General features: G+C 30.4%; 3 protein-coding genes across 4 annotated transcripts in view; 2 read left to right on the forward strand and 1 right to left on the reverse strand.

Moving 5' to 3' along the window:
• Ziz (dedicator of cytokinesis protein Ziz) overlaps positions 1 to 12799 on the reverse strand; it is a 33996-nt gene extending 21197 nt beyond the window's left edge. Inside the window, exons 1-10 of the mRNA XM_072533927.1 lie at positions 12523 to 12799; positions 10299 to 10415; positions 9094 to 9564; positions 8223 to 8394; positions 6176 to 6443; positions 3454 to 3909; positions 2339 to 2529; positions 2023 to 2276; positions 1568 to 1897; positions 756 to 1322 (exon numbers count right to left, since the gene is read on the reverse strand). Of these exons, the coding sequence (XP_072390028.1) occupies positions 756 to 1322; positions 1568 to 1897; positions 2023 to 2276; positions 2339 to 2529; positions 3454 to 3909; positions 6176 to 6443; positions 8223 to 8394; positions 9094 to 9564; positions 10299 to 10415; positions 12523 to 12621 (2925 nt within the window). The 5' untranslated portion in view covers positions 12622 to 12799. The remainder of the gene's footprint in view (positions 1 to 755; positions 1323 to 1567; positions 1898 to 2022; positions 2277 to 2338; positions 2530 to 3453; positions 3910 to 6175; positions 6444 to 8222; positions 8395 to 9093; positions 9565 to 10298; positions 10416 to 12522) is intronic.
• LOC140442964 (protein phosphatase 1L) lies at positions 12313 to 15664 on the forward strand. 2 transcript variants are annotated; one of them, XM_072533929.1, is made up of 2 exons: positions 12313 to 12472; positions 13493 to 15664. In XM_072533929.1, exon 2 carries the CDS (start codon positions 13561 to 13563, stop codon positions 14995 to 14997), a length of 1437 nt encoding a protein of 478 aa, XP_072390030.1. In that variant the 5' UTR covers positions 12313 to 12472; positions 13493 to 13560; the 3' UTR covers positions 14998 to 15664. The 2 variants fall into 2 exon arrangements, with proteins under 2 accessions (XP_072390030.1, XP_072390029.1); XM_072533928.1 differs by lacking the exon at positions 12313 to 12472 and adding an exon at positions 12966 to 13122.
• A 529-nt stretch (positions 15665 to 16193) lies between these two features.
• Positions 16194 to 20763, forward strand: LOC140442965 (cysteine protease ATG4A-like). The gene is made up of 7 exons (XM_072533930.1): positions 16194 to 16485; positions 16852 to 17197; positions 17790 to 17869; positions 19492 to 19625; positions 19743 to 19976; positions 20233 to 20401; positions 20492 to 20763. The coding sequence occupies exons 1-7, from the start codon at positions 16353 to 16355 to the stop codon at positions 20548 to 20550; spliced, it is 1155 nt and encodes a 384-aa protein (XP_072390031.1). The 5' UTR covers positions 16194 to 16352; the 3' UTR covers positions 20551 to 20763.
• Positions 20764 to 22089: the final 1326 nt, after the last annotated feature.

A 22089-nucleotide genomic window follows, 5' to 3' on the forward strand; every position in this document is an offset into this window, starting at 1 on the left:
TTACACGATAGTTCCAAGATATCACGGGTCATAAAAAACACACGATATTACACGACCTTTACAAGATGTTGCTTGATTTTTTCAAACCGTTACTTAATTTTTAAGTCAATACACGATTTTACAAATAGAATAAACGACTTTTTCAAGACATTACAATATTTTTCAAGGTATTACACGATAGTTCCAAGATATCACGATAATTTCATTATTGAAAACCACGATGTTACATTTTCAAGACATTACGCGATTGTTTATAACATTACAAGATCTTACTAAGGTAATAAACGACTTATTGAAGATAAGTTAAATTAATTTTAAAAATATTACACGATAGTGTAATTTTCAAGGTATGATTTAAGGTATGATTTATTATTGGAAGGATATACGATGATTCACCATCTTTTTGATATATTAAACGATTCATGTAAGACATTACACGTCTTTTAAATATAATACACGATCTTACGAAGATTATAAGCGACTGTTTCAAGACATTAAAATTATTTTTCAAGATATTACACGATCTTTTTGAGATATTAAATGATTCGTTCAAATCATTACCCCTTCTTTTAAATACGATACACGATCTTATCAAGGTTATAAACGATTTTTTCAAGACATTAGATTATTTTTATATTAAGAAATTACACGATAGTTCTAATATATAAAATGTAAAGAACAAAATGAAAAACTAACCTAAAAATATGTGTTAAGTTCAAATATACAGTTATATAGAATTTATTGCAATTATTTACCTTTATTCTTCCAGAATTTAACAGATGTTGGGCGATACTCTTGTTGATGATTTCGAAAAAGAAGTCTGAATGATGCATAAACCTGTTTACCACCAAAAAGTCTGTATTATTGGGATGTAGAATCACCGGAAGGTGTCGGCACATCTCCTCGTGTACTGTGGTTTGTTTTGTGCTCTCCGGAGAGACGAACACGTACTTTACATAAGCCTGCAGTATTTCTTTTCGCCTCACATCGTATATCATTGTTACTAGATTTATCAAGACACGTATAATGTTGATTCCTATTTCTTCGCTGTTGGTCATCACCAGTAACGTAAAAAGTTGGTTGAAAAGAGTCGGCAGGAAAGTTATAAGCGTCGTTAGATGAATGGCGTGTAGAGCCTTTAGAATCTTGCACGTTTCAATTTCTGATGGTACCGATGTCGGTTTTGGATCTAATAACCGTTCGGCGTGGTTGAATAGATTGTATAAATGTTGATCTTTGGTGTTGATCGTTGATACTAAGTTAAATCCAATCGAAAATATGGGCTTCTGGCTGTCTATCCAATTGATTTCAGGGCCAGCATTCTGAAAAAAAAATTGTTGTGGATGTTAACATTATTTTTATTAAATCTTAAATATGTTGCCTGTGCGAGTCCATTTCAAATAAGTAAAAAGAAATAAGAATAAGACTTACTGTGATTAAATTGATTGTGAGTAAGTCTTATTCTTATTTCTTTTTACCTATTATTTTTATTACTGTATGTACTTAAAATATCAGATAAGGTCCAGAGCCTATTGGTAAGACAGTTAAAATGATAAAAAAAACTTACTCCTTTCCCTAGTCCGAAGGGATGTATCGACAAATAACCCGGCAACAGATGTGAAGCCACAGGAATCACCTGAGTCTCAACATTCAACCGCCCTTTCTGCAGCAATGGTAACCAGGCATAACCTACACAATTTTCTATTCCATTTTCTCGCTTTTTGGTAATATCACAGGAAATGTGGTAAAATGTAAACAATAAATGATGAGAATAAAGGATATTTGTCGGAAGCCTTATCTTGACCTCTTCGTACCAAGTCGGAAACGTGTTGTGATGTAGAACGGCGCAAGACGTTTGCGAGACCAGCAGAGGTTGACCAGGGCGGCCGTATATGCACTGAAAAACATATTTTGTTTAAGAGAATCGATGCAGATCAATTATAAAGCCATCCTATTAGATAGTGAGATAATGAATAAAGGAAAGAGAGTGATAAACAACGATTATAACACTAACTGACTTACCGGCAAACCTTTGGCTTCTTCATTGTCCGAATCACGCAACTCTACGACGCAAGCAATGTTTCTAGCTCTGGCAAATGTCTTCTGAGTGTCAAAATTAAGATTTAACGGGTACACATAGAGGTGATTGAGAAACGTCGTGTAAGGATTGATGTCCTTGTCGGATAATCCTTCCAGTTCGGCCAATTCTATGGTTGGTTCAGATGTTGGAGGTAGCGGAAACGGTTTCAGAGGTGATAGAGAGGTAGATAAAGTATCTAACAAAAATAAAATTTAAGTATTTTTAAGTATGTATAACACTAAGTATACTATTACTCACTTGGTGGTAGATCATTGACAGGAGACAGTTTAATTTCCAACGATCCGGGAATCACAGTGAATTTGTTAAATTTGTCAGGCTTTCTATAATCCGACAACAACTTTAATAACTCTTCGTCGTTAAGTTTGTTCGGTTCTTGCCTGTATATTGCGTGGAAATCTGAAGTAATGTCCAATTCGTTACTATATAACCTAAAACGTTCGATTAGTTCTATTAGTTTCGAAAAAATGGTTTCACATTTGACGAAATCGGCAATTTATCTAACTCATCGTTATTGATAACGCTGACAAACGAGATGGAAGGAAAGAAGAAGGAAAGCCGTACAAAAACTTTATGTATTGGATTCAATGTACCATTGTGCAAAAAGTGTTTTTTAACATTCCACTTATAAGTGGGTTTCAATTAAACCTTATTTTTTAATAAAAAATTTTTTTGTAATTGCTCTTTTTATTACTGATGGGACCTTATATTCCCAGTCAAAACTACTTAGTTCAACCTCCTTAGAACGGACAGATCTGAATTTGACGACTAATTATATACATAATTTGTTTAAATTAATTAGTCTGATTATAAGACTGAATAGTTTCAGTCTCTTACATGTAAATTCAGTGTTGAAAGGGTTAAATAAGCACATTTAAAGAAGCCAGGCAAGAGTCAAAAGAAAAGGCACTTACACAGTGGTGTATATAAACTAAAATGTGGCGAATGCCCAAAAACATACATCGGTCAAACTGGTAGAACCTTTAACAAACGTATAGCAGAACATAAAAGGGTTTTCAATCATATAAAAACAGATTCTACGTACGCACTATGAATTTTTCCACCCAGTAGAAATATTTAGTAGAATATCAGGTACGGAAAAAGGATGTGAGTAAAATATTACGAAGAAAAGAACAGGGAAGAATGAAAACAAGCCAAAATGAACGCTAGAAGTAATAAAAAAGACTAAAAAAGCAGCACTTATACACCACTAATAGAAAAAAACACCAGTGAAAGAAAAGAGTAAATAAAAAAGAGATAGATAACAAACAAAATATTATTTTAAATAAACTTTAACGATAATTACGATCATAAAAGATTTAACAATTCTAGTATAGCAAAACAAACAAACTTACCTAAAAACTGGCCTGGCAGCCCAAGCGAACGGCATCCTGTACTTCCCGAGTCTCTGACAGCACATCGCTATATTCCTATAAAACTTTTGACTAACTTTCGGATCTTTATTTGCTTTAACGTACGGCTCCGACGTCGGCCCTATACCCCCCTGTAGAACCTTCTCGATTCTAACGACTAGAAAGATATCCGGGTGCGGATTCGTAATGCTGAGGAGGGCTTGGCGAGGATAGAATAACCATTCGGAGTTTAAATCTGGGGGAAGTCCCAACTTGACGCTATTCGTCTCGCTATTAATGCCGTTATTGAACGTATTTCTAATGTTGCTACTGTTTACATCGAAATGGAAATTTTCAGTCAGTTTTCTATTATTTTTGGCATCGAATAGGCACAACGTTGTATGGTACGGTTCAACTTGGCAAAGGTTATCTTTATCATCAACTACTTGCAATTTTAACCTATAAAATACATACGGATAGATAAGTCAAGGATTTATTACAAATAACTGCATGTTCTGTACATAGCTTTCTAATATTTTTTAAAAAGTGGCAACACTGCCTCCAATATTATTACTCATGACGTTAACTGATTAATATTCTTATGATAGTAGAATTACATCAGGGCTCGGTGATAAGTAAGAAATATTGACAGGTATTTAGAACAAAAACTGAAACAGTGGAGATAAGCTGCTAGGAAAAAGGTTTTTTAACACGTTTTGAACATCATTAATAAGAGGGCAACCTGAATATAGCCGCAAATATTCGACCGTGGAACAAAATATTTGAGTTTGGCAGTGTTGCCAAGTCCTTACAATGTATGTATGTATGCTTCAAATATAAAGAAAGCTTTTAAAAAATACATTTTGATTATATTATTTTATGGATTCTGTAATTTTTTAATTTATACAAAACAAGAACTATTAAATATTTGTTTCTTTCGAAATTAATTGCAGTTCATTATTAAAAATATTTTTAGCAATTGCCCTTTGATGGATTAGCGGATAGATTTGTCAAGAGAACCAAATACAGTTGCCAGAGAACCAAAAGACCATTCCTTTATCAGTTTGGAATGTATTAGAATTGGAGAATTGTTCTCCAATGGTTCTCACAACAATCACAATATAATCAATGAAATGTGAATTTGTAAATATTGTATTTATTATTGTAGCTGCTGCCGATTGGTGGTTGAAACGTTACACTGGAAAATTTTGTTAGGATTGTGGCTTATTTTCATGTAGATCATAAAAGTTTTAAAACTATATACCTTACTGCTTTTGAATGTATATCTAAATTTACCCATTCATGTAAATTTATCTAATTTTTTATGTGGTAAAAAATGTTAATATGTCTAAAGTAATAATTTTTCTCCTTATTTTACCACTTTATGTTTGTTTTCCATGTTTAATTAATTAATATATATCGCATGCTTTTTTCCGATTGATTATAAGGACATGGCAACAATGCCAAAACCCGAATATTTTGTTCCATGGTCCGTCATTGCTTCTATATTTAGGTTGTTCTCTTATTAATAATGTCAATGTCCCACTTCGTATAAAGAAAATAAGGAAAAATTTTATATCATTGAGTTCTGCTTCTCTTATTGATTATTGTACAATGAGTTTTATTGGATGTTTTTCTTTTTTATGTAATTTCCATTTAAAATATGTCTTGTTTTTAAAAGCCATCACCAGTGTGGCCATAGTTATAAAAAATGTTTTTTATGAAAAATAAAAATTAACATTTTTAATTATGTACACACTTTATTGGAAGCAGCTTTCTTATCGCGGACTACGGACGGAGCGGTGGATCGCGCAGATATATAATAAAATAAAAACGACTGTAACGGCAGATCGCACGACCACACCCTACGTGGAAGAAAAAATAAATTAAATTAATAACCATCGCTTTGTCCGTAAAAATTATGAAAGCGATGCTTCCCCTTATCGGTCACTCCCGTAATGCCACATCCTGTTTTTCTTACCTACTTTTAACAGAAAATTACTACTTTGTTAACAGAGTTAGGTTAGATTAGGTTTATTAACATTGTTTTACATTTTTAATAATAAAAATATCAAGCAAAATATGAAATCATAAGTTAATAAATATTGTGGGATTCCTAGAGTAATTCATATATATATATATATATATATATATATATATATATATATATATATATATATATATATACGTTATACATATAGTATTTTACACTGCGAACATATATTTGTGTACAGCGGAATATCAAAACGAATACACCTGACATCATTCTATCCTTGACAAAAAACTCTCTATGATAAAAGACAATTTCATATGAAGATAAATATATATTTTGCATTAAGGTGTACTATAAATGTAGAACATTTATACAAACGTCTAAATTTGAAAACTGTGTTTGAGATATTGACTGGAAAAATGATTTTTAAATCATTTTTTGTTTGTTCAGCATTGAAGGGAATGTTCTGTGCATTTAGTGAAGTTTAAACACAGATATTTTTATTGGTTTTTCACGAATTTTTTATTATTATTAGTTTTTTTGATATTATTTTGTATTTCTTGATTATTGGACAATTTTACTAGCTTCCACCACAGAAAACATTAAAATTTGAGATTTTCTTTGACTGTTTCGGCAAAGTCCCCAAAAAATTGGGCATTTGTTAAATAATTACCAAAATATCACAATAAAGCATTTTATACACCAGAGAATATATTCGAATATATCACTTACCTAATGTTTTCACATTTAACAAATACCCTGGAACCAAACACTTCGCTGTAGGGAGCTACTTGTTCTTGACTAGAATTCTGTGATTTGACACTCAAAGCGTAATTCGGATGAAGCTCAAATATTTTATGGCGATTTTCTTTCCTTAAACTTGCTATACTATGATCAGTCTCTCGCGCGTACTTCATTAATTGTGGATTCATGCTTTGTTCGAGCCCTTTTAATGTTCCACAGGGTTGTATTTGAGGTAATGGTGATGGAGTGCTTCGTTCTGAAAATAAATTCAATGATATTCTTACATATAACCTTTTAACAGACCATATGCGAGCCCTTTCCCATATCAGTTGGCCCAACGTTAGATTGATAAGAAAATTAAATTTTAGAGAACAACGCAGCGTAAATTTTAGAAATTTTAATGCATCGAACAACATGTTTGAATTTCTTAATTATAGAAAATATTTTATAACGTAATGAAAACTATTGATTAAACAGAATAATAATGAATCTAAAAAACGCATACAATATGTAATATTAACAAAAAAAAATGAGAAAGTTTACCACTGAGTTACATCCCCTTTATTTTTAATGACATCCACAATTCTTCGAGGCATAGTTTTTAACAAGTTCTGACAAAATTCTAATGTAAACGAATCCCATATTTCTTGCAATTTTTCCTTCAATTCGTTGACAGACCTGACAGGATGTTCTCTCAAAGCTTTTTTCATTTCGCGCTACAAAGTCTCTATAGGGGACAAGTCGGGACTGTTAGAAACACATTCCAGAAGTGGTATGCCATGGTCTTCAATCCATTTTAAACTCTTTTGAGGTATGACAACCTGCGCTGTCTTATAAGAAGACAACTTACAAATATTTGTCCGTGTTTAAGTACAATCCCATCGATAAAATATAACTTTCCCACATCTTTAGAAGACACGTTGCCCAAGATCATGGCAGATGCTGGAAATTTGACATTTCTGTTCAGACAGTCTGTTCTGTTCTGTTCTGTTCAGACAGTCGGGATGGAAAGCTTCATTTTTCCTGCGAATGACGCAATCCTACTGTCTCCAACACGCACTTCAAATCTGGACTCATTACTCCAATGTATTGAATCCCATTGCGACTGAGTCCAAATTGCGACTGAGTCCAATCTTTATGCTCTTTTGACCATCTTAGTCTATTTTTCTTTTGTTTTAATGTTAAAAGTGGCTTTTCCTTAGCACAAAATAAAATGAATTTTATTAAAAACAATTCGTAATAATTTTTTCAACTATAAAACTTACTCTGTAAGTACCAAATCCTAATTTGTGGGCCTCTCGGTGACATGTTGATCTAGAAACGTGTTTTCCATTAACGTCACAACGCCTTACTCCATATAATTTGCTCGTCGATTTTTCACTATAGTGCGTCTTAATGCTCTTCAATCTGTTTCGGATATTTTACTTTTTCGTACATTTCTAGGTTTTGTGACGACCGAACCTGTAGTTTTGTATCTTCTGACTATATTTCTTACTCTATAGCGTGACAATTGCAACATATTCGCGATTTCCGAATTGGATTTTCCAGAATTAAAAAATCTAATAATGATTGAACAAATTTTCTCATCGACAACTTTACCTCGACCCATTGTACAATCCACAAACGGCAAAAAGCTTTACAATACTACCATACTTCTATAATATACTATATTATTTATCTATGCAATACTACAAAATACATTTGACATTAACTGACAATATTATTGTTTTGATGACATTTTTCCATAGCTACCTCTGGATTTAACGTAAGTATGAAACAATCAACGTATGTTGACATAAGTGAATGCATAGCCAGGGTTTAGTGATTTTTTTATTGTTGAAAATAAATAAAAAACCATAAGGGTAATGTTTTTAATAAATATTAATAAAAATGCCGTATTAATTAATATAAGAACTTATAAAAACATGCAGAGTATAATTTGTTTATGGTAATCGACTTAAACTGCAAATTCCACAGGTGGGCCATCCGATATAGGAAGGGGCTCGTATAGCATATACTTAGTTAAAAAACTTACCTCTTTCCAAAGAGGCTGCACGGTTTTCTTCTTGAACTTTGTTCTGTTGGACCACTGAGCTTAATTTACTGAGCCAATCTTTAAAATCCGTCTCATTTTCTGAAGCTAATACATACGATTTATGCCCAGAAGTCATCCTCAATTCAAAACAAAATCTCCCCCGTTTTAAGTTCTAAAACATATAGATATTTGAGTGTAAATAATTCAAAGCTTCGAAATTAGCAAACATTTTCAAATGTACCATTTGCGAAAAACCGACCGACAAAATATATTACACCAGGACGGATCCCTTTTGAGGTGGTTGTGAGAGGTGGCATTCTGATTTTTGCAGATATAGTTTCCTTGCTTATAACTTTAAAACAGTTTATTTTCGAGCAATGTCGTAATGAAATAAAATGGCGACAATTAAATTTTCTATAAGATACGGCTGGTTAAAAATGTTTTAATTTATTACCGTTACTGCAAAAGAGCAATAAATAGAAAAATGAGGGGGAAACAAGCCTTTTCTTATTCAATTTATTTCAACCACTTAAGACCTTCATAGTTCGTCTAGAAAATCTTTATAACATAGTAAAACAGTCCTCCAAATTTCATTAAAATCGATTTAACAGATTTCACATAATAATTTTGCAATTAAAATTCTTTTAAAAAAGTTGAATTGTTTTAAAATCTTGCACAACAAAAACTAGACCATATAGAAGTTTGCCAATTGTTTTACTTATAAAAACGTAGTTAATATATCTAACGTACTTTATGGAATTGAAATTATACACGTTTACCTAACTATTTTTGCAAAAATCCGAATGCCACCTCTCCCACCGAAATTTAGCCGATTTTTTACAGATCCTCACTGGTCTATATGTACACTTACCTTAACAACATCCGTACAAAAATCCATAACAATGGTCAATTTTGCTTCACCTTTCTTCTCATCCTTATACATCTCCAAAATGTATGTCCCATCTACTTCCTGCCGCAAATAACAATACCTCCGTTTGAAACTTTTTGAGCCGATATTAACGAAAGACTTTTCCGATCCTATTTCCGGCCCTTTCAGCAGAAAACCTTCCTTGGTAATATTGTCTAATCTTGGCTTCAAATCGTCTACTGCATCTGTATCAATGTCGATCTCGTAGGTTTGTTCTTGCAGCTTGTTTTCTTGAGGTTTCAAAGGAAGGTCTGCATAACTGCCAGAGTATGCATTGTATTTATAATGAATTAAGTTCCAACTGCAGGAATAATTGTTGATGCATTGTTTGGTAAGTAAATTACACTTTTCAGTTTCGTTTTCTGAAGGGAACGCCTCAGATAATGTACGCAATCTTCTTGGTAAAATAACTTGCTAGAAGAAACAAAAGTAACTCAAAAAATCATTTCATTAACCAATTATATAAATATTGTATAGTAGATCTAAAATATAGTGACCTAAATCTATTTTAAGAAATCTAAGTAGATAGTGTAAGTTTAAAAATTATACTACTACCATAATTACCATATTTAATATTAATATAAACAGATTAAGTACGAAAATCTACGATTTTTATTATTTTTTCATTTATTCTTCAATACAGCCATCTTTACGCCCAATATACTTGTTAAGGCCATTATCTCATTTTTGTTATACATATATTCAAAAAATTAATTTAGTTTAAGGTCCTCAAAATAGTGTAAAATTTTGCCCTAGTTCCTTGTAAAGCAGACCCTTCTAAGACCAATTTGTATTCCTTGTGAGAACTTGTGTTATCTTGATGGAAAAAAACTTTTTTGGCAAACAGGGACATCATTTGCTAAAACCAGCAAATGAAAATGATCCAATAAACCTGTATGGTACACACCAATCACTGATATATACCATTTTAACTAATCAATGTGAACAATACCTTTTATGATCCAAAAAACAGTGGCTATTGCTAGTTATGTTAACACTTTATGTTGAAAGTGATATTGATTAATATTAAATTACCCTCATATTTACAACAATGGATATTGTTATTACTATTCTACTAAGTCAAACAATAATTATTAAAGAAAATACCAATATTTTTTTATTTATTTAACAAATAATGTTTTACTTACAGAAATGTCGTCTGGAGGATGCAGCAGCAATTCTCTCTCTGGATCATTTTGAAGGACTGTTTTGTTTTGAATTAGAAGTTTTTCAAAATCCAGAGGTTCTATCCTATGAGGTTTATTCTGTAAAAACATTAAGAATAATTTTGAAAATTTCCTAAGCAACCTAATTAATCACATTTTCATTTTTCAAAACGGGTTTGAAAATTTCTTTAGTCTTTTATATGTAAAAAATGTGCAAAAACATAAAAAAAATGTATTGAATTTTTCTTTGTTTCATGTTTCCTAAATTTTTAAAAATAAATTTTGAAAAACTTAAAAGAAAAAGATATTTCCAACTTCCTCTAATGCAAACCTCCAAAATGTTATTTTTAAATCTTTTTTTGTGGATTTCCACTTTTATTCACTGGAATTTTTTTTACCAATTTCATAAGCATATTTTTATACACAATTTAATTGCAAACCATTTTACTTTTATCTATTTTGTCTGTAAACATGATACTTCTTAAGATATGTTGCTATAAATGTAAATGTTGCCATAATTTTTTTTTCCAGTAATTTTTTATCTGAATCATCAAAATTCTAATTATAACCACCTTTTCCATGATATTTCTACAAGAAAATCTATGTTCTCACTCAAAACAACCACCTGATCCTGATGGCACTTTATGAACAACATATAATTTCATGCATTTGGGTCAAGAGAAAAATAAGATGAAGATTATTGAAATACATGTGGTTTTTGTATGACAGTACTCCTGTTCACCATAATGCATTGATTCAAAGTGAACTTGACGAACAGTTTTCTGATAGATGGATTGGAAGAAATGGTCCAGTAGCAGACCTAGAATTTAATAAAATTTACTCATTTTTTTGAAGTAACGTTAAGAATGAAGTTTATAAACACATCCAACAAAAATGGATGAGACTAAAGATATAATATGAAACGTATTTCAAAGTGTTAGTGTACAACTGCTTCATAATATAAGAGTCTCATTCAACAACCATTTTCAGGCCTGCATAAGTGTTTTAGGAGGTTATTTTGAACATCTCATGTAATTAAATATTAAAAATATTTTATTAAAAGTAGTTTTGAATTTTTCCATAAATGTTGTATTTTGTGTTTGTGTTTTTTTTTGTATAATAATAAATTATTTTTCTTTCTTTTCTTTTCTTTTCTTTTTCTGACTCGCCCTATATTCGATATAAAGAAAATTAGCAATATCAATAATTTTCGAATATTTTCAATCATTTTGACAGTCAATAAAAAAATGTGGCCTCAATAAATTATATTTATTCTGCTTATTTTTAATTATAAAGGGAATTGAACTTGTTATGATTTTCATTGTAAATTTGTAAATAAAATTTTCAATATAAAATAAAATACAGGGTGTACCATTTAAAAAACCTTAAGTTTGGTCTGCCATTAGGTTATTAAACATCCTGTAACATTCTTACTAATTTTGTAATGCGAACCTCAAAGTTGTCTATAATTGTTGTTCTTAACTTTTATTGCCATCATATATGCAACCAAAACCTCCTGTACGAATATTTGCTGGTCAAGTAAGACTCTATACATGCTGTGTTACTTGAAAAAATAAATATAATAACATACTATGATAAATTAATAGGATGTGCAAGTTTATATTGCCTTCCTATCTTGTGCAAACTATGTATTGTTCTTAGATATGTCTAAAATGTGTAGAACTGTACAGCAAATATAAAAATTATAAATTTTTTATATTTACTAATAAAACAAGATTTTGTATCACCTTGTACAAATAATTTGGAAAATTTTTGGTATTATCAATTATCTCATATTTTACAAAATTGATATTCTTGTTTTTAAACTGATAATGTTTGTATAAAGAGAAACTGGACTAAATGAAATAATTTCCTAAATACATAAAATTAATTGGAACATGGTTGGAATTTGTGCCAAAAAAATTGTTTTGATTTTAACATCTAGTTCCTAGAGATCACACATAATCGACTATACACTCGTACTTATTTATATCCTTTACCAGTCTATTCTTTTAAACACCAAAGTGTATATTTCGAAAATCAGTGCACCAATGGAAGTGGGTGTAACACTAAAAGGAATAAAAATAATTGCTTAAAAATAGAACATCATAGCTGAACTCAAAATTTAACCTATAATGGCTTTCGTCAATATAAATGTATGTAGACAAATAGTTTTTAAAGTATTTTTCAAAAGGCTTTCACTTACTTGCACAGCGCTTTCCCTAACTACTTGTGAGACAGTTTCTCTAAGTTGAGCCGCAGTTCCGGGCTTGGTCAATCCACGAGTAAATTTCCTTTCACTCATAATTACCACTAATAGACTATTTTATAATCGTATATTTCACATTATTTACACCCATTTTTCTTACATTTTCCACAATTACAATTGACCGAACATTTTCAAGGCATTGCAGTACCAAAATACAGTCGCAAATACAAAAATTTTGGGACCAACTTTACAAAACATGCATTACAAATTTGATGTATGTTTTACAAATAACGATAATGAATGTTTACGTTGAAAAAATAAAATGTGGCTAAGTTTATTTCAGTGTGTTTAAATAAACAAAAAGCCCTTAATTAACTTTTAACGAACCGTTTACATGTTACGTCATTAATTGACGAAAGTGTCAAGTGTCAATATTAGGTGATTTGCTTTGGTTATCATGTGCTAAATAACATTACTTTGCGTATTTTAACAGAAAAAACAAAAAACCAATAATGTAAATATATTTTGCCATAGTTGGTATATTTTATGAATTTAATTGGATGGTAGAATTTACAATTAACCTTAATCTTAATATAAGTAAGTATATCGCCGATATTGTTTTATGTAATAATCATATTTTGTTGAAAATACTTTAATGAAAATATAAAATTTTAAACAAAATGTTTAGCAATTTAAATAATTATTAAAGATATAAATATTAGAACTGTCATAATTGCACTTAATTTTGTTGGACTTGTACGTTAAAGGTTGTACAGCTTTTCTTGAGGAAAAGGTGTCCTTACACCTTAAAATAATTTACTTTTGTACATTTTTAATGCAATATCCAAAGTCAAGGTTATTTTAAAAAAATATATACATACTATCATTTGTATGGATATGTTTTATGCATTTTACAAATGCTCTTTCTGATTTAATCTAATTTTAGTTTGTTGTGACATGATTTTAGATTCACTGACGAAAATGCTGTCCTGAATATCTGCGACCTATGTTACAATATCTTCAAAGATTTGTAAGATGGAAGACGAACTAGACGATAAAATATTTTATCAAACATACGTTTCACATATGAAAATCATGTCACGAGTATCATGGACTGTTCCCTTAAAACTCTCTCACATAACATTCTCTTCACACATTTGGAGGCAGCTGAAAATTTACATCTTCAAGCCAGAGTTTTTGATTTTTGGTGTTATGATATTTTTTATATTCATATATATTCAGGCTGTAGATGAATGGAGTCGAACTTTATTGGGGAAGTTCCAGTATAGTATTGGTAAAGCAACAAGCAAATCCAAAATTGAGAAGCTCAGCTTTTTCAGTAATGCAAATATTGAAAAATCCAGTTGGGAGATGAAGGTAGGTACTATTGCAGCTTATGCTCTACAGGGGAGACGACCAAAAATGGAAGACAGGTTTGTAATAAATGATAATATCAGTAATACAGGGGTTGCATTATTTGCTGTGTTTGATGGGCATGGGGGAGAATTTGCTGCTACATATGCTAAAGAAAAACTTATGCAAAACTTATTTAATAAAGTCATAGAAATTAAAGGTATAATATCCGGGGATTCAACAAAAAGTGTAGTATCTGAGGAAGAAAAGGAGGAGAAGAAAGATCCTGAAAAGCCAGTCACTCCTACTATTGCACAGCGAAGGAAAAGCTTTAGAAGGACTAATTCAACCACAGACGAATGTATTGAAGGAAATAAAGAAATAACAGACTTACAATTGTTATCAAAATTAGATAGCATAAAGCCCATATCAAAATCTTCAAAGCCACTGAAAACAACCCCAAGCTTTAAAAAGGTGCCTGTTAATAATTATTTTGACAAATATGGGATTGTAAATTATGAAAAATTACTCACAGATGAGGTACTAGCTGCAGATGAGAGACTACTAGAGATAGCAAAGAAAAGTTTGGATGTTGCAGGTACTACAGCATTAATAGCCATATTAGAAGGTAATAGATTGATAGTAGCGAATGTTGGCGACTCTAGAGGTGTAATGTGTGATTCAAAAGGAAATGCTATTCCATTATCTTTCGATCACAAACCTCAACAGATGAGGGAGCGTAAAAGAATCAAGGCAGCTGGGGGGTTTGTGTCTTTTAATGGGGTCTGGCGTGTGGCTGGCATCCTGGCTACGTCTAGAGCACTGGGTGATTACCCACTTAAAGATAAGAAGCTTGTAATTGCTGAACCTGATATATTAACTTTTGATTTACATGATCACAAACCTTTGTTTCTTATTTTGGCAACTGATGGCTTATGGGATACATTTTCCAATGAAGAGGCAGTAAGTTTTATTAAAGAAAGATTGAGTGAACCAGATTATGGTGCTAAAAGTTTGGCTTTACAATCTTACTACAGAGGGTCCACTGATAACATAACTGTCATCATAATAAATTTTAAGGACTATGCCTTTAGTAAGTTTACTGCTAGTGCATCATGAATATTAACCTAACAAAGCTGTTGTAAAGATTTGGCTCATTTATGGACATCTGTATTACATTAAATACTTTACTGTAGAACTTTTAAATACAAATGTTTTTTACATTGATAAGTTTTAAATTTGTGTGGGACACCTCTCCCAATTTTTTGTACATTATTTGATTTTGTTCACCGATTTATTTAGCAGGACATCAATTAAATAAGTGTTTTTGCATTATGTAAAAGTTATGACAAAATATTTAGAGCAAACTTTTATAGATTTGGCTGTATATTTAAATTTTACAATCTTCTGTGTATGTTGTTTAAAAGCAATTTAAAAATGTTATTTCCATGTTGTCTTACAAACTATGCTGTATTTCCTGATTATTTAATTCTTAATAAAAACTAGAAAATTATTAATACACCTGATCACTGCAAAATTATTAGCAGTACTGATACTGAAAAAATACTCATATGCACTTGCTGGGTTGTGATATTACTTAATGTTTTACATGTTAGTAAACGAAATGTGTTTGTTTTTTTATCTTGTTTCATTGTTAAATAGTGCCAATCTTGTTTTGTTAATGATTGTTATGTGTACAAATTAAGATTGTGTGTAGTGCCAATAATTATTGTTTGAGAAGTTGATTTTTCTTTGTAATAGCTGTGAAATAAATTTTATAATTATAGTAATGTTTTTATTTTAAAGAGAAATTTTAAACAAGATAAAACCCCAAATTAATAATAATAAAAATGTTTTAAATTACCTACGTCACTGTTCAGCAAATGTTGCTAACTTTACATCAGTTGCTAATGACGTCATACGGTATCGATAGCTGTCAAATTTCAAAACTACTAAAGCATGTATTAGTTTTCTAAGCAAAACATTATTTGTCACTAATTTAATCGTTTAATTCTTAACAAGTTTTTCTTCCCCACAAAGGTCCACTATTTGACAGCATCCCATATCTAATGATCCGGCCTGAAGACTATGTTTTAAAACATATAGGAAAGTTTGTTCATCATAAACAATATAAAAACAAGATAATACAGTATATATAGTTATATTTTATGAAAATCGCTGAATAATATCGAACCACGATTGTATCACAATATAAAGTATTTTTTTAACAATATATTGTACATGATATCAATAAAAGATTGGATCCGATACTAAAATGATAAAAATTATCGATAACTGACTCATCATCATTCGATAGTTGGAACGATCGAAGTTGCAGTCAGTGTCAAAATTGTCTAATAAATTAAAAATGACGTATGAATTGTTAAAATAAAAACAATGAGATTTAACAATAACTTCCAAATGCATAAGAAATAAATTCTTTACGTATAAGAGAAATTGAATTAGAATAATAAATGTGTGTGGCTACAAGAGATATAATGGATTGTATGTTTGAAGCTTGTTTAGAAGCAACACTGGAACCAGATGATATTCCAAAAACAACTGAGCCAGTATGGATACTTGGAAAAAGGTACAACGCTGTTCAAGGTGAGTAAAGTGTGATTTATATAATAGGTTATTTAAACAAAACGTTCCCAAAGACATATCTTAAATAAATGACATAAAAAATTATCTATTAATATGGGTCATCTATCTATAGATAAATATTCAAGATAAGCATTTATAGGTATGGATGAATGATTAAATTTATAGACAACCAGTTATAGATCAAGTTAAATCTGAAGAAGGGGTATATAACTATCTGGTAGAAGCCATGGTCACTTATTTTTAATTATATAAAGTCATTTATGACATGTTTTAACTGATTTTTTTTTAGTTTTTTGTAGTGTGTTTTATCTTCTTAATAATCAATACATTTAAAAATATCACTTTACTAATTGAGTTCCATTATAGATATCAACAAAATAAGACAAGACATAGTTTCTAGACTATGGGTCACCTACAGAAAAAACTTCATTCCGATAGGAGGCAATGAAGGGCTTACATCAGATAAAGGATGGGGTTGTATGTTAAGATGTGGACAAATGGTCCTGGCACAAGCTTTAGTATCTCTACACTTGGGAAGAGATTGGCTATGGGATCCTCAATCCAAGGATTTAACATATTTAAAGATTCTCAAGAAGTTTGAAGATCGTCGGCAAGCTCCATATTCCATACACCAAATAGCTCTGATGGGGGCATCTTTAGGAAAACAAGTAGGGGAGTGGTTTGGACCCAATACTATTGCACAAGTTCTTAAGTAAGTCTTCATTTATTAGTTAACTTGGCGGTATAGATAAAAATGTGTACAGTATATAAGATATCATTTCGCAGCTGTGTGATTTCTTAGCCTTTGGTTGGCTAGAGAAAATATGATATCTTTTTGTGTTTATATTTTCATTCGTCAGTAGAACACAGGTGATGCATATTAATTTTCTAAGGACTGTAGTATAGCTACTTGCACTAAATACTAGGTCAGACAATTTATGTAATCTCTTATAATAGTATTTACGTTTTAAGGGGATTTTACGTCTCATTTCATTACATCTTCTGCAAGACAAAGATTACTCAAAAATTCCCAGTTTAATTTAATTTAATTCTGTTTAGCCTTTTTTGTTGTCGATACCTGTATTTCAGTAGCATTTGAAGAAAAGGCTTAAATTTTTTGTAAACTTTTTTATTATATATTTTTTAATTGTTTCTAATAATTATCTGTACATCTGTTTATTTTTTATCAAAATTACAGTCTCTCTTTGGCATAATAAACTTGATATAATGATTTATTAAATTGGTGAATTATTCTTCTCTTCTTAGATCTGACTGGTTTTAATGATATTAATATTATTTTTCAGGAAACTGGTAAAATATGATGAATGGAGTAGATTAGCAATTCATGTAGCTTTAGATAACACAGTTGTAATTTCTGATATAAGTAAGTAAATTTTTGTTGTTGCAAATTTTTCCACATATCTATTTTTTACAGGACTTTTATGGTATTAAATACTATTGAATATATATAACAATAAAACACTAAGAGCTTTGTTTTCAAAACTTCTACAAAATTTATTATAATATCATATCACTACAGCTGTTTTGGCAGAGTGCCTTTCTCAAATGATCTATTTTTGGATGTGTTTACAATTTATAGTCTTTAACGAAATAGGTTGAGGAGGTGAGAACTGTTTGTCTCAAGTTGGTCATTCAGAATTATGTCTGTGTTTTTTAATTTTGTAATTTCTATAGATTTTAATAAAGATAGCTTAATGCCTTTATTTTGGATGTGAAATCTGTTTTCCTATTATTAAAAGCCCTTTTATGTTCTGATATATGTTTGTTAAAGTTTCTACCAGTTTGACCAATGTAAGTTTTTGGGCAATCACCACATTTAAGTTTGTATACACCACTGTGTAAGTGCTTTTTATTTTATTTTTGTTGTTTTTAATATATTTGCCTAAGTTGTTGTTTGTTCTAAAAGCTGGTGTTATTCCTTTCTTTTTTATGCGTTTGGCTATTTTTGTTGTTATTTTGCCTGTATATGTAATTGAGCAGAAGGTACTGGGTTTTTCTCTGGTGGTGGAAATACTAATTTCAGGGCTTTCTTGTGTACTTTTTGATTTCAAATTTGATTAATTGTTTGTTCGTTGTACCCATTGTTTACTACTATTTGCTTAATGATATTTAATTCTGTCTCAAAGTTGTATTTTGACATCAGAATTTCTATTAACCTATGTAACCTGCTATGATAGACTGCCAGTTTATGTTGTGTAGGATGGGATGATGAATTGTGTATATTCGTGTCAGTATTTATCGGGTGTCAGGTAGGTTTATGAAATACGGAGTTTTGAAAAAAAAGTTTTCAGTGTTTTATTGTTATATAAAATGAATTTCCATCAAGTAATGGTAGAATCCATCACTATTATATTTAATGGGAATTAACTTCAATTTCCTGTTTGAAATATGTTTATTTTGCTGTTTCGATTCTCAATTCAAAAATCTTTCTTAAAATCCTAAACAATATTAAACTACACTTTCGTGATATACTCACATCTCCACATGAAATTGTCCCATTGAATTGAATCCCATCATTTCCTATACAGTAAGTCAATTGTAGCTAATTGACCTACCTCACTGTTAAAATCTTGTTATATTTATATGAAACTTAATAACTTCTATAATGAAAACATTAAGTTTTTTCATGTATTACTTTATTTTTAATAACCCTGATCAGTTAGCTCCTACATTATGGTTGTATTTTATTAAAAAAATACTTTATAATGCATATGACACCCAATAGCAACATAAAAAGGGGTTTTAGATGTTACAGCAAGGTAAAATAGACTTTTTAAACCTTTAGAAGGCCTTTATAAGGCCTGTTAGTTCCTGTAGTGTCAACCTGGAGGCATTTCAGTGCTCATTTCCTATCAAATCTCAAAATTTGTTTAATTTGAGATACTAAACCTTTCATTAAAATCTGCAATCAATGCAAAAATGATATATAAAAGATACTTTTTTTATAATATGTATTATTTAATTTATTATTATTGTATATTTTAGAGGAATTATGCTTTTTAAAAAGGAAACTCGATGGTACAAATTTAACAACCTACGAATGGAAACCATTATTACTTATTGTGCCCCTGAGGTTAGGGCTCACTGAAATCAATCCTATATATGTTAGTGGCTTGCAAGTAAGTATCAACTACTTCAATTTATTGACAATTATCAGATTGTAGTCAATATATATTTATTTCAGAGTACATCTTATTTGTTGGTAATCATTTTTATTTATTTTTTTTTTTTTGCAGAAATGCTTCCAGTTTAGGCAAAGTCTAGGACTGATTGGTGGAAAACCGAATGTTGCTCTTTATTTTATCGGTTGTGTGGGTAAAGAAGTGATATATCTCGATCCTCATCACACCCAAAAAACTTGTTGTGTCGAAAATAAAGAAACTATCGAACAAATAGAAGCAGACTTAACTTATCATTGTAAATATGCATCTAGAATCAACATACTCAAAATGGATCCATCGATAGCTATGGTAGGTCATTAATTTTGTTAATTCAATACCTTATTCTGTAAGTTTCTAGTAGAAAGAAAAAAGAAAACTAAATGTTTTACTATTAACAAATTATTTGTTTTTGCTTATTTTTATAATTTTTTCATTATATTTTCCACATTATTTTCGTTACAAAGAAGAACATTTTTGTAGCATCCTGTTTTATGTGAAAAAAAAAAACAACTTTAATCAAGTCCCGAAAATATTTCCTTCTGTTCTAATAGTGCTTTATTTTTAGTGTTTCTTTTGTAAAACGGAACAAGATTTTGATGATTTTTGTCAGAGAGTAAAAACTGATCTTATTGATCCAGAAAAAGAGCCAATGTTCGAAATTAGTTTTAACAAACCAAAAGAATGGTCACCAATTTTAGAAAACGCCGTAGAAGCTGGAGCTGCATCATTCACAGGTAAAGCAATTTTTGAAAATATTTTTATATCAAATTAATAATATTTCCATGAATAAATTGACGTCAATGATATATTTGTTTTTGTTTTAGATTACCAAGAATCTAGTAGTAAATATTTTGACTCAGACCACGAATTCGAGATTCTCTAATGTATTGGATCGTCGCAAATGTCGTATTTTGTGTTCGATAGCCAATGTGAACTATTATATTGTAATTAATAACGACTTTGACGAACTTGAAAACAAAAAGTGCTTATTAAGAGATATTGCTATGCATTTACTTTATTGTACATACATGAAGATCACTTGTTAATAATTTTTGTATGTATATTAAATATGTTCATGAGTTTTTTATTTATATCACACACGGATTTGATTTGATATGTGGTGAATAAAATGTTAAACGATCATTTGGAAAAACATACCGCCGATTGCACCTGTCTTCACTATTCCCCAAGTGTTTTATCAGCCAGATATAGTCTAATTCATAATCCTTAATATTTTTATTAATTTATGTTTTTATTTTCAAGTTTTTCTTCTGTCTTCTACATAAATTAAGACTTCCGAGCATCTAACTAAAACTCTTTAGCTATGGTTTAGTGTTAGTGTATGTTCAATTTTGATTATAATATAGATGGTAGAGGAGTACATTGTTAAAACGTCTGATTGATAATATTTTTATTGTGATTTTTTATTAAGCTATAGATTTTCAAATAAAACTCGTCTTATAGCGATAAGAATCCTTTGAAACCATTTTTATGTTTTGGGGAAAATTTAGGGAAAATCTTTTTTGCAAATAATTACAGTAAGAAAATAATAAGTTTTTAAAAGGTAAGTATAAGACCTCTTAAAAAGTAAAAATTTGTATCTATACTTTGCCATAATAATAATAAGGACTGAGTGTTACTTGTTGCATAGCTAATTGAATTGTGTAGATGCAAAATTCACATTCTCCAAATTTTCATATATTTGAATTATGTATATCAATCAATTCGTCTTTTAAAGACGAATTGAACCCTGCTATTATTTTGCACCAAAACTCACATTTTAATACCAAAAACATACTGAAAATGAAGTTCTGAAACGTAAGTCACATTGTTAAACCGATGATTTGCAGCAAAATTCACATTCGACCAATCAGAGTGTGTAGGACGCATCATGTGATTGTCGTCACTCTGGTGATGTTTTGTTTACCTCACTTGTTGCATTTACATGGGCTCGTTTTTTTTACATCCTTTATTTATTGTAATCTGTTTCTACAAATAAAAAAACAATAATCAATAAGTTTAACACAGGGGAAATCCGTCCAGTGACAAAAATCCATTAAGATAAATTTCTAATATATTAAATATTTGAAATATAAATAACACTTTACATAGATATTTTCTAACATATTAAAAAATAGCAATAGTTAAAATACACACACAATTATAAGTTATAGGTATATATAGTATAAGTTGTAGCTATAAAATGATAGAGTATATGTTTATGTATGTAAAGGTATAGAAAGGTCTAAGGGATCACGGCGTTTTAGTCGTCCTCTCCTCGGTCGCTTAAGTAGGTCTTGGGCAAGCGTATTTGGATGGTTCAGTAGTCTATTTTTGTAAGTGCCACTGAGTGAGACAACGGTGTCTACATGGGCTTGTAAAGTTGCAAGTAGTAGAGGTTGGCCAAGACTGTAGCCTTTGA

The sequence above is a fragment of the Diabrotica undecimpunctata genome, chromosome 6, assembly GCF_040954645.1.
Source record: "Diabrotica undecimpunctata isolate CICGRU chromosome 6, icDiaUnde3, whole genome shotgun sequence".
Lineage (NCBI taxonomy): Eukaryota > Metazoa > Arthropoda > Insecta > Coleoptera > Chrysomelidae > Diabrotica > Diabrotica undecimpunctata.

What these genes read in the sequence shown, in the direction of transcription:
- LOC140442964 (XM_072533929.1), top strand. Translation starts at nt 13,561, where the DNA reads ATGGAAGACGAACTAGACGATAAAATATTTTATCAAACATACGTTTCA.
- LOC140442965 (XM_072533930.1), top strand. Translation starts at nt 16,353, where the DNA reads ATGTGTGTGGCTACAAGAGATATAATGGATTGTATGTTTGAAGCTTGT. An exon ending in AAGGTACAACGCTGTTCAAG is followed by an intron (nt 16,486 to 16,851) that starts GTGAGTAAAGTG and finishes GTTCCATTATAG; the next exon opens with ATATCAACAAAATAAGACAA. An exon ending in TGGATCCATCGATAGCTATG is followed by an intron (nt 19,977 to 20,232) that starts GTAGGTCATTAA and finishes CTTTATTTTTAG; the next exon opens with TGTTTCTTTTGTAAAACGGA.